This window comes from Malaclemys terrapin, chromosome 2 (genome assembly GCF_027887155.1).
Source record: "Malaclemys terrapin pileata isolate rMalTer1 chromosome 2, rMalTer1.hap1, whole genome shotgun sequence".
NCBI lineage: Eukaryota > Metazoa > Chordata > Testudines > Emydidae > Malaclemys > Malaclemys terrapin.
The window spans coordinates 253,362,905-253,375,761 of NC_071506.1; the positions used below are offsets into that span (position 1 = coordinate 253,362,905).

Here is a 12,857-nt window from a genome sequence, read left to right on the forward strand (position 1 = left end):
CCAGAGAAGAATGTGGTGGAGGCACAATAAACAGCTGCTGCTGAGTTTAGTTCCTTAAGTCTAGATGATCCAGGACTGTGGACTCACTTCAGCGATAGCCTGAGGGACTTCCTTGTACTGCATAGGCCACAGCAAGTGAAAAACTTCATGTTCCCCAAAGACAATGAAAATAGACGTTTCCATCCAACACATTACTGGTGTGAAATCCCCAATGGTGACAAAGTGGAGAGGCCATGGCTTATGTACTCAAAAACCCAGAATGCTGCATATTGTTTTTGTTGCAGACTCTTCCAGTCCAATGTTCCAGCCACATTGAGTTCTACAGGAACAAAAGACTGGAAAAATCTGGCTATAAATCTGGCATGCCATGAGAAGGCAGCAAATCACCAGAGAGCATTCCATAGGTGGAAAGAGCTTGAGATGAGACTAAGGTTAAAGTCCACCATAGATGATCAGCATCAAGAGAAGATTGCATCAGAGTCTCTTTACTGATAAAATGTTCTGAGAAGGCTGATTGGCATTGTGAGAATGCTTGCTGCCCACCCAAAACCTAGCACTGCATGGCACTTCAGATCAGCTGTATGTGCCAAACAATGGAAATTTCCTTAAAATGGTGGAGCTGATGGCTGAGTTTGATGCTGTACTCCAGGAGCATCTAAGAAGAGTCACCACCCAAGAAATGTTACACACACCACTACTATGGAAAAACAATTCAAAATGAGATCATACAGTTATTGGCAACAAAAGTCAAACAGAAGATTGTGGCAGATCTGAATTCAGCAAGATATTACTCTGTTATTCTGGACTGCACACCTGACATCAGCCCGACTGAACAAATGAGCTTAATGGTGCGTTTTCTAACAACAACAGAACCTAGTGAAAATGTCCCTGCAATGGTGACTGTCAGAGAGCATTTTCTAGAATTTATTGACATTGATGATACTACAGGAGCTGGTATGACAAATGTGCCTCTTAAAAAGCTGGAAGATACGGGAATTGCGATAGCTGACATGTAATTCAAAGCATCTATGTATTTTTCTCTGCATCAACTCATCGATGGCAAATTTTGAAGCAACATCTGGGAACATCCTCTCTGACACTGAAACCACTGAGTGCCACACGATGGGAAAGTCGAGTGGAGGCGATAAAGCCTATCAAACACCAAATTGGGAAGATAGATGATGCCATAGTTGCCATTATGGAGGATAATGCTATGACAGGAACTGTTCATGGGAGAACAGTGGCAGAGGGAAATGGAATCACCAGAAACATACATAACTTCAAATTTCTGTGTGGCTTAGTGTTGTGGCATGACATACTGTTTGACATAAATGTTGTAAGCAAGAGACTTTGACCTTGATATATCTGGAGCTATGGAACACCTGGTCAAAGCAAAGTCATACCTACAGTCTTACCAGTCAGATGAGAGATTTCAAAACATTCTGAAGAGTGCACAGAAGTTGGCAGACGAACATCATACTGAACCTATTTTCCCATCCATTCAAGAATACAAGAGTCACTGAAGAAGAAGACATTTTGATTACGAGGCACGGGATAATCCCATAAGAGACCCCAAACAACAATTCAAAGTTGAATTCTTTAACCAGGTGCTAGATTGTGCAATACAGTCAGTTGAAGAACATTTCATGGAGTTCAAGGAGCACAGCAGTATATTTGGGATGTTGTATGATATTCCAAAACTCCTCACTATACCCAAAGAAGACCTACACCAGCAATGCAGGGCACTAGAGACAGTGTTGACACATGATGACATGTGTGATATTGATGCGAGTGATTTAGGTGATGAACTGAAAGCCCTTTCAAGATATATTTCAGCAGGATCAACTCCAAAGGCTGTTCTGGAATATATGTGCACAAATAAGATGACCACCCTCTTTCCAAATGCTTTTGTTGCTCTGCGCATACTTCTAACACTTCCTGTAACAGTTGCCAGTGGAGAATGCAGCTTCTCCAAAAAACACATCTATGCTCCACAATGACACAGGAGAGACTGGTCGGCCTTGCAACCATCTCAATAGAGCGTAAGCTGGCCCAGACTGTGGACCTTCAGCAGGAAGCAGTTTAAGTCTTTGCAACCAAGAAGGCACGGAAAGCATCACTTTGATTATTCAAACTGATAAAAATGCCAGTGTTTACTATGCAGACAAGAAAAGTTACATTTGCTGTTCAGGCATTTGAAAGTTAAGTGTTACTTAAAATTTTTGAACAAGGCATTTTAAGTTGTTAATTCTCCTTTATTGGAGTAGGTAGCAGAGCAGTACCATGAGAGGAGTAGAACAGGAAGAAGGCAGAATTGAGACCTTTCAAAGTTTTGGCCCAAGCGAAGAGGCATGGGGCGTCTTTTGAGCTTCCTTGCCTCAGGTGCTAAAATGTTGTGGGCCGGCCCTGGGCCCAGAGCTCCCTGGCTCCGCCCACTCCGGTGTCCAGAGGAACTCGTCTCTCTCCAGGGTGGCGTGGAACCACACTGCCTCATTACACTTGCCCATTGTCATATATTTAGATTGTAAGCTCTTTGGTGCAAGGACCACATTTTTGTTATGTGTGCAGTGCCTATCGTAATGTACCTCCAATCTCTGACTCAGGGCTGGGGGGGCTATCACAGTATATAAATATTTAATAATAATTAATAAAGGACTCATTGTTGCACTACTATTTTCTCACTTAATTTAAGTCCAAGATCATAACTGAGTAGCTCTAGTTCTCAGGTACTTCTTCTCTGCTAATGCTTGCAATGTGCAGCTTGTATGATACCTGCTGTCTGAGGGTACTATGCAAAAATATCCGCTTTTCATGAGTAAGCCAGTGCCTAGAGTTACCAGACATAATAGGCAAGAAACATGCCTGATCTTTTTCTGAACACACCCATAATATCTATTTTTCTTATCACTAAGTGTAGTGCCTTCCTTTCTATATATGTGTGTGAGAGAGAGAGTCTGTGTATTTGCATAACTCCTGCATTTATTTATCAAATTGTTCATCTTCATAAGATTTTTCACTTTTGCAGTGTATGAAAAATGTGTTGGCAGTGGATTTTTTTAGATTTCCTTCGGAAGATACTTGGTCCAGTTTTTTCATTACAGCAGTAGTAAAGAAAAAACCCTAAAATGTTATTGTTAGAAAATGTACAAGTTAAAAAGAGCTGGCTGGGTTTATGCTTGATTAGTTGCTGAAGTGCTGGAAGAAATGTTGCCAAGTGTGGCATGACATCATCTTTCCCCTACATGCAGAAAGAGCCCAAAGAAATATCATTTGTCATAAGACTTACTCTCTCTAATCTGAAATGCCAGGTTAGTGCCAAGAGCAAAAGGGTATAAAAAATCAGCCTAAAGAAAATAGTGGTGAACAATTCAAATTAAATCAGCTTTTTATGGAAGTTAAGAATAAATAACTAGGATTTGCTTAATTATTACAGTTCAGTGAGAAGAAACTAGACTTAGACTGAGCAGGTTTTGCATATTTAACATTTCTTTTATGTTAGCTCCTTATCTATGCAGAAAGTTACGATTATTTATAAAATCTGACACTGGAATAATATCAAATCTCAGTTACTGCCTTTCTTTTGCATTTAGGTCCAAATCCTGGTCTCTGTGCCAAGCCTGAGTAAAAGAGCTTGGCACAGGGGGGTTCCATGGTGGTTAGCAAAGGGACAGAAACCTCCTCCTCCTCCCTAACCCTAAGGCAGCACAGTCGCTGTATGGGCACTAAAACAGCTTTAGGGCTGTAGTAGCATCTGTGGCTGCTGCACAACCTCTCTGCAGTGTGTTTTGCTGGAGGCTTCATGTAGCCATAGATCTATGGGCCAGAGCCTGGCCCCCGGACTCCCTTCAGTAGCAACAGGAATGAAGCCACTGTGCAGCAGATCTCCACGGTGTGCAAAGGATGTGGAGGCCATGTTAAGGCTCCCCACATCCTGCTCACCACTAGGCAAATGAACCATAATGGCTCTGCTGCTTATTGGGCCTCTACAGCTATGGAGAAAGGGCAGATTTCACTCGTTATCTCACATAGCAAAATACAGAGAGAGGCAACTACAAATGTATGATTTTGAATGTGTTTCTTTTTAAATAACAGGCTGATTTGCCAAACAGGAGCTTTAATGCGACCTTATTTTTAGTAGCTATGCAAAGTGACTTTTAGATGATGGACAAGTATAGTTGTGCTGTGAATCAGAGTTGAGTATGTGCATTCAAAGTAAAAACCAGATAATCTCCTCTCAAGTGTCTTTCACTCCACCATAGCATCTTCAAAGTCTCAACCTGAGGATTTGCGCTGGGTAATGGACAGCCTGATTAATCCAGCCTATTTCCACTCACTTGCTGATGTGAATTGCTCCCATTATGAGAAAACTGCATGTTTTCTTGTGGATAAAATGAAGTAGATTCAGAACAGGCAATATCTGGAAAGAACGAAAGCTACATTATCTCTACTTGCTTTGGTCAGTCTTATTCACTGAAGTTCTGGATGTTTCAGGAGAATTTAATACCATGACCTGGGCTTTGGATCCCTTTTCCTTCATGGTCAGTTAAGGCCATTGGGAAATACTGAGTTCATTGCTGATGGAGATTGCCGATGCCTTCACTGGGGATGGTGGGATGCTAATAGTTGAAAAGAAACATGTTCAGCCTCTGTTCAAAGAGCCATCCCCAGACACTGACAGTCTATCCATTATTGATTGACCAGTATCTGATATTCCAGTTTGGGTTAAGATTATGGAAACAATTGTGGTGAGAGAACTCTCACAATATCTTGATGCTTCTGACTTAATTTACCCTTGCCAGTGGGGTTCTGTCCTGGGTACACACACAATGGCATTCTTGCTCCTGTGCCCCGAGAATGCTCTAAAGGGTTACTACCAAGGTTCTGTGCTGTCACCCCTTTTATTCAATGTGTATCTGAGGCCTTTAGGAGAGTTCATGAAGAGAGATGCGCTGAGGATATCCATCTTTATCGCTACATCTTTTCCAGCCCAGTGCGTGTGATTAAGCGTCTTTCTTGGTGGCTAGGCAAGATTGGGCCCTGGATGAAAATGAGTTTGGTTGCCGTTCAATCTAGCTGAGCCTCAGGGGATTATGGTTGAAGGAAGTAACCAGAGGGTCTGTCCCCATCTGACTGAGGATAAGCATTAATCATTTATTATCACAGTTCACAATGTGGGAGTGCTGGTTAGGTTCCATACTACTATTAGACATTGATTATCAGTCACCTGGTCAGATTTTTCCAGCTCTGTCTGTCCAGGAATTTGCAGACTCTGCTCCTGAATGTGGACCTTGTTACCATGCCTGTGTCACCTGTAGTCTGGAGGATAGTGTCCTTTAAATATGTTCAGAAGCTGAAGCAAGTGCAAAATGTGGCAGCCCGCTTGTTAAGTGCATAATCACCAGACATGACACCAACACTTCAGGATCTGCACCTATTGGTTTCTGGGCGGAACTTAAGGTATTGGTTTTGACTTCTAAAGCCCTAAATGGCTTTGGATCTGCCTACCTTATAGACTATCTCTCCCCCCTAGGTGATATTGCTTCTGTTGTGATTAGTGGAGGCACCCAATCTAGAGTTCCCTTCTTTTGTATGAGAGGAAGCTGCTCTTCCAACCCTAATCTTCTATGATTCTATGATCTATAACAGGACATTCTCCATGGTCCTGATGCAAAATCCATTGTAGTCTACTGGAAGATACTTGACTTCAATGGACTCTTGATCAGACTTTGTGAAGGGTCTGTGACTTTGCAATTCACTCCCCATACTTTGGTGTGAAGTAGCCTGGATTTGCTGATCTTCAGTTCATGCTGCAAGTCCATTTTTAACAGGCATTTGGGGGGGGGAGATTTGGGGCTGGACGCAGCATGTGGAGATTTAGGTTTTGTAAAAATGTCTTACTGATTAACTGTTTTTGTTTTGTTAAGAACATGAGAATGGCCAATGGTCCATCTTGCCCAGTAACTGTCTTCATACAGTGGCCAGTGCCAGATGTTTCAGAGGGAATGAACAGAACAGGGCAGATATCGAGTGAGTCATCTCCTGTAATCCTTCCCATCTTTTGGCAGTCAGAGTTTTAGGTACACCCAGAGCATGGAACGCATTCCAGTCCATCTTGGCTAATAGCCTACCTATCATCCAGGAACTTGTCTAATTCCTTTTTGAACCCAAATATACTTATGACCTTCGCAACATACCCTAGCAACAGATTCCGTCAAGTTGACTGTGCAGTGTATGAAGAAGTACTTCCTTTTGTTTGTTTTAAACTTGCTGCCTATTAATCTCATTGGTTGACTCCTGGTTATTGTGTTATGTGAAGGAGTAAATAACCCGTCCTTATTTACTTTCTCCACACCATTCATGATTTTATAGACCTCTATCATATCCCCACTTAGATGTCTCTTTTCTAAGCAAAACAATCCCAGCCTTTTAATCTCTCCTCAGATGGAAGTTGTTCCATAACCCTAGTCATTTTTGCTGCCCTTCTCTTTACTTTTTTCAAATCGAATATATCTTTTGTGAGAAGGGGTGACCAGAACTGCATGCAGTATTCAAGGTGTAAGTAAACCATGGATTTATATAGTTGAATTATGATATTTTCTGATTCTTATCTATCCCTTTCCTCATGGTTCCCAGCATTCTGTTAGCTTTTTGACTGCTGCTGCACATTGAGCAGATGTTTTCAGAGAACTATCCACATTGACTCCAAGATCTTTCTTGAGTGGTAACAACTAACTTAGACCGCATCATTTTTATAGTTGGGATTATGTTTTCCAATGTTCAATACTTTGCACTTATCAACTTTGAATTTAATCTGCCATTTTGTTGCCGAGTCACCCAGGGCAACAACCCAGTTTTGTGAGATTCCTTTCTAACTCATCACAGTCAGTTTTGAGCTTACCAATTTTGAGTAATTTTGTATTGTCGGCCAACTTTGCCACCTCGCTGTTTACCTCTTTATCCAGCTCATTTATAAATATGTTGAACAGCACTGGTCCCAGGACAAATTTTGGGGAACCCTGAAATTTACCTCTCTGCACTGTGTAAACTGACTGTTTATTCCTGCCCTTTGTTTCCTATCTTTTAACCTGTTACTGATCCATGAAAGGACTTCCCTCTTATCCCTCGACTACTTACTTGTTGTTGTTGTTCTATGGTTAGGGTTTACATTTTCAATGATGGTGGGGCAGTTCAGGATATATCTCTTTTATGATATTGATATTGAAATTGAAATAAATCATAAAACAAAGATGTACCAGTGTCAGTATTGTAGCTCTAAAAGAAATAACATGCATTAAAGGGTGCAGCATATTTTAAAAAAAGTTCTACTTCTCTAAGTAATACTTGTGGTTTCTTTCTCCTAAAAAGAACATCAAAATACTATAATTAGTCATTAAAATGATGTCATATTACTCATAAAAGCCTCATTTAGGGCTAAATGCTGCTCCCATTGAAGTAACTGGAAGTTGAGGATGTTCAACACGTCGCAGAAGGACTGAGACTTTAGTACTCTTTTACAGGCAACTGGAAAGATACGATTGAGCTTTTGAAAGGAAAAAGCCTTAACATCCTTATTCCCAGGACGAGATGATTATGGCACAGTCCAGATGGAATTTAAACAAAAGTAACCACCACTCTGAATATAGCTTCCCTTTATTCGTTTAGGTGTGTCTGCTCAGCTGACCAGCACTCATCTCCGTCGGAACACGTCTGTGGGCACCCCTTTTTGGATGGCTCCAGAGGTTAGATTACATTTGAAAATATACATTTTTTCCAGATTGCTTTTGTCTGTCTCTCTGCTTCTCTGTCTCTTCCCTTTTATTTTAGTAGTTTTAGCAAACTGAATGGAAATGTCAATTGTAAAAACTTTTTACCCTGTAGTCTTAAAATGCTTGTATTTCCTTTTAGCTGTTTTACTTTTAAGCAATGTTAATTCAAATGTATTTAATTGAGTACTGTGTGGTTAGAGCAAGAGGAGCTGCATAGATCACTTGTTGAAATTCTTTGGAGGAGAAAGAATGTTTTGAAATCAGTTTCTTTCTAGGGGTAGAAAGAGCCCACCGTTATATTGTGACTTCAATCCTCTCATTTTAAATGACAGTCCAGCAAGACTATTTTTAAAGTCAGCGACTGAGAACAGTGTGATCCTGTTTGAGTATTGTAGATTTCACAGCAGAATGGAACTAAACAGGAGGTTACTTTCTTGATTTTATGTATTTTATTTGTGTATCTCACTGCTCAGGAGGCTTTTAATACAGCATGTTCTTCATGAGTAGACAACAACAACAAAAGATTTGTGTGAATAAGTAAAAATGTATTATATATATTTGAAGCTTAGTCGTAACTTTGATTGCTTTTTATATCTAGAGTAAGTATACAAATAGATATTATAAACTCCAATAGGACAAATTAAGTTTGTTAAATAAGCATATGCAGCAATATATTGTTTGCAAGAAAATAAAAATGTTTTATAATATATGCAATTGTACTGTTTATAGGGGAAAAAACTGTACTTTGTTCAGCCCAGTAGCTAATTAGCTGAAATTTCCCGACTCATCTGTCATTGTGAATTAGCTGAAATGAATTCAAAAATAGAGTTTTTAATTAAAAGTGGCATTTCTGAATGTGCCGTTAATGGCGGCCATCTTGTTGAGAAATTCTCTCTCTGTGAAACTGGCAGAATGGGTGCCCAGTGGGACAGACTGCAAACCAAATTTCTTCTTTGATGCTGGTTTCATAGCAGAGGAAGAACTGTACAGTGCCATTATCCCCCCCACCCCCCCAACCCCAGGAATAACTCACACAAGGGAGCGGAAACTTCACAAGTTTGACCTTACTGAATTTCCTCCGAGTTCTTCTCTCTGGTGTAGGACATGGTTTGCTTCCCCTCTACAGAAGAAGACTGGGGTTCCACCCCCTTATCCCTCAGATCACCTGACATCTGCATGGATTTTGGCATTTTCAGGAGGCAAGAGTCATCCATACAGACACCCCTTGCCACAGCTCTGCCATTTTAAGCATGCTTCCTGCAGCAAATATGGCTTCCAGGGATTCTCCTTATTGCAGCTGCGTAAGACCCTCCTTAAAAAGAGGTTCCAGAGTGCAGAGGGAAAACAGTGTACTTTAATAAACCTTTGGCTTCCACCGCTTTCCCTCATGAGCTTCAGGCAGGAGAATCTGAAGGAGCCCAATTGGCTTCTGCTCTGTTTCCTCCAACTCTACAGAGCAGGATTCTGTGGAGAGGCTTCCATGGGGTCGGGTGAAGGAGATGAATGCTGCAAAGGGCAGAATTCTGCTCTTCTGCAGGTTCAGGCTCTGTGTGCAGATGCAGAGGGAAGCACGGGGCACTACGAGTTTATTAATATTAAACAAGATGTTATAGTGTTTATGCAGTGAAGTTCTTCTGTTGATAAACCAATATGCCCAAGACAGGAGTAGTGGGGGCTGTATTGTTACAAAATTCTGGGGTAGTCTTTAAGTTCTATTGAATGTGGGCAACTTATTTTATATTCTTTTGTCAAATGTATTGTATATGCATCCATAGGTGTTACGAAAATCACTTTTTAAAAAAAATCCAATAAATAAATGCAAGAAAGAGGGAAGCTGCTTTAGACCCTCTCTCACTAGACTGCCATCTCACCAGAGACTGAAAGTATGTCTTTTTTCTGCAGTACTGAAATTGGAGGAAGGAAAGCCTGGACTAAGACATAGATGAGATAAGCCCATTCTTAGAAGCTCAGCTCCAGGTGTCACTTCAGCTATCTTTTTCCTTTTTTTAAAAAAAAAAAAGGAAATTTCTGGCCCTCACAGTTATGAAGAAAACCAATGCACTATCTGCCTGAGTCTGCAGACTGTTTGAAACAAGAGTTCTGAGAGGTCTGACTTGCCACTGTCTTCTCAGTGGGATGTTAACTCCAAGATCCATTGCTTTGGGCAGCTCTGCCAACATCACCTGAGCAGAGGACTCTGTGCACAACAGAGAGAGAATAGTACAGTGGACCCAGTTCACCCACCAACCCACCCAAGCAGGTATCCCAGCAACCAAAGTATAGGTTCTGAGGGAATCTTGCTGCCCTTGGCTCTGTGAGGGGAAGAGGGGACCCTGGCTGTCCTCTCTGCTGCTCCAGAGGGGAATCCTGCAAAGAGGGTAGCAGAAAGGGCCACATACTACTGCACCTATGTCTCTAGTGGGGAGGAGGTCCCTGTCACTGCCGTTCCACATGGGGATGGTGGGGCCAGAAGGCAGAGCCACATTGGACTACATGTTATGTGCTAGTACACTCCTTTAGTACTCAGGCAACAATGTGGTGTGGTGTATACGTAGGTAGGTAGGAGCTCCCCCCTCCCCAACACTCCTATAGCAGAATTGAGAAGCAGTGGTAGGATGTAATCACCAGTTTGCTCTCTCTGATTTCAGCACTGCTTTTCTGCAATATGATAGGCACCAGCAGGAGACTTGAATATGCTAAATGTAATTTAAATGCTTACTTTTCGATAGATTTCTAGTTTATCGCAGTGAGTTTCTCACCATATGGCTGTTCAAATTGCTGTGCTTTTCAGTGTAGATACTTATGAACATTTTCATAAATGAACAATATGAACCTAAAAACTGTATTCCTCTCACAGGTCATTGCATGTGAGCAGCAGCTGGACAGCTCCTATGATGCCAGATGCGATGCATGGTCACTGGGTATCACTGCCATAGAGCTAGGAGATGGAGATCCACCTCTTGCTGACTTGCATCCTATGAGAGCACTTTTCAAAATACCAAGGTAATGTCTTCATACCCTTATTTCTCACAGTGTTAGTCTAATCCCCACCACTTTCTCGTACTCCCTCCTACCAAACTTGGGCACCTTTATATCTAACAACTGAATATTAAGAACTAATTCTGCCCAGGGAGCAGTGCAGAAGCACGCAGTCCCACAATCAGCCCTGCACTCTGACTCGAGCATATACAAGTCTCCAGAAGTGCAGGGCTGATTCTGGGCACTGCATCCACCTTGGACAGAATTCAGCATGCATTTCATCTGCAGGGATAGTTCTGCTGCCCTATGCTGAAGGGGTGCAGAATTCAGTCAAGTCCTGTGTGTGCTGCTACAAACAGTGATCTGAGCTTGGAATGTCCAGTCTGATTCCTACAAACAGGTCAGGACAACATGTAGTTAACTTCTCTAATCAAATGTCTTGCGAGGTTCCATCATACCCCCTGCAGTGGAATAATGTTCCCCTGGTCACAAACGTACATTTTCCCACCCTCCCCCAAGGGCACCTACTGCCTGTTTCAACTCTGCTGTCCACACATGCTGTATGCAGCCAGCGCTCCTTCTGAAAGGGCTTTCTTTGAGCTTTAAGACTGAAGAACCCACAATGCTTTGTCCTCACACTGTATTCTGAGGAACTTCCATCTCAAAGAACCAAAGATACTGGGCAACCTCCCTCCTCCTCCTCTTGAGGGACTGTAAAATCCAAGCCCATTTCAAATTCTATTTTTGTTATATTGACATGGAGCAACACATTGAGATGGGAGCCTAAGGAAAAGAGGGTGGTACATCCTCCTAGTTTCGTGCTAGCTGGCACTTGTTTCTTTGACATCGCCATTAAAGATGCACAGATTTAGAATTTCGCGGCTGAGAGAAGAGAGCCATTGTTAGGGTTAGCAAAGTTTATCAGATTTACCCTTTGATTTGTGAAGCCTACAAGTTCCTCCTACCAAAAGACAGGCAGCATTGCCTAGTGGATGTAGCACTGTTTTGAAAAACAGCCTCATTTTTAAGTGATTTCTTTTTGCATTACTGGGTATGTCAAGTGGAAAATGTCCACTTTATTTCAAAGGAAAAAGACAAATTCAAAATATTTTGAGCCAAATTCAAACCTACAGTAAGCAGATGTAATTCCATGGAAGGCAAAGCATTGGTACCCATTTATACCAGGTCTGAATGTAATCCTTTTGCTGTCATTTGGTGCCTTAGTGAATCACAAATAGATAATAAGAGTGTTCATTAATTTTGATACTTTGTTAATGGGCTGGTTAATGCAATGAGGTTGTGACCCTTTTTGTGAAATTTAAGATAGAATTCCTTAAAGAACTCCTGATTTTAAAAGAAAAAATCAATTGCCTCATGCTTTGAAAGAAAGAAAGGTCCTTTCATGATATACAAATAGTGAATAATAGGTCATTAGGTTCATTTGCTTTTATCGATATGCTTGAAAAATTACAGCAATTCTTGGTTATATTTGGTAGATTTTCTTGATGCTTTGTTAGTTATGTAAAATAGGAGGTTAATGAAGTATTATATTGTCTACACAATGCTCCTTTAACCAGTGGAAATCAATATTTTTTTCAATAGCCCTCCTAAAACTCATTACTCAGCCTGCCTTCTTCTGTTGTTTTTGTCAAGTGTGTACATATTAACTTATCGTAATACTGACCTTCACAGAAATCCACCTCCAACATTACGCCAACCGGAGCTGTGGTCATCGCAGTTCAATGACTTTATTAACAAGTGAGTAAGAATTGAGACCATTAATTGAGACCCTTTCAACCAAATAAGATGTGTACATAAGATGTTTGCATAAATGTAGTTGAAATATTACATCTTTGTATTCTGTGTGGAAATCTGTCACTACAAATATATTTCTCCCTTGTTCCCCTGCATTATTTATTATAGTAAACTTGCTTTGTATAAATTCCTCTTTTTATTTGTAAATATTTAAGCAATATGGTTTTATATTAAGCTTCCTGCAAACTCAGGCTTCAGGTGACAATTCCAATATCAGTCTGACTACTGTTTCTAAAATACGTTATTAGCACGAATCAGGGTGAATTTGGTATCAATGTCAAGTATCAGAGGGGTAAC

At 41.0% G+C, this 12,857-nt stretch overlaps 1 protein-coding gene across 20 annotated transcripts in view; it reads left to right on the forward strand.

Annotated features, from left to right (window-relative positions):
• Positions 1–12,857, forward strand: part of MYO3A (myosin IIIA) — a 351,398-nt gene that overhangs the window by 230,823 nt on the left and 107,718 nt on the right. For all 20 annotated transcript variants that reach the window (XM_054020735.1, XM_054020736.1, XM_054020737.1 and 17 more), the window contains 3 exons: positions 7,663–7,739; positions 10,624–10,769; positions 12,438–12,503. In XM_054020735.1, the coding sequence (XP_053876710.1) occupies positions 7,663–7,739; positions 10,624–10,769; positions 12,438–12,503 (289 nt within the window). The remainder of the gene's footprint in view (positions 1–7,662; positions 7,740–10,623; positions 10,770–12,437; positions 12,504–12,857) is intronic.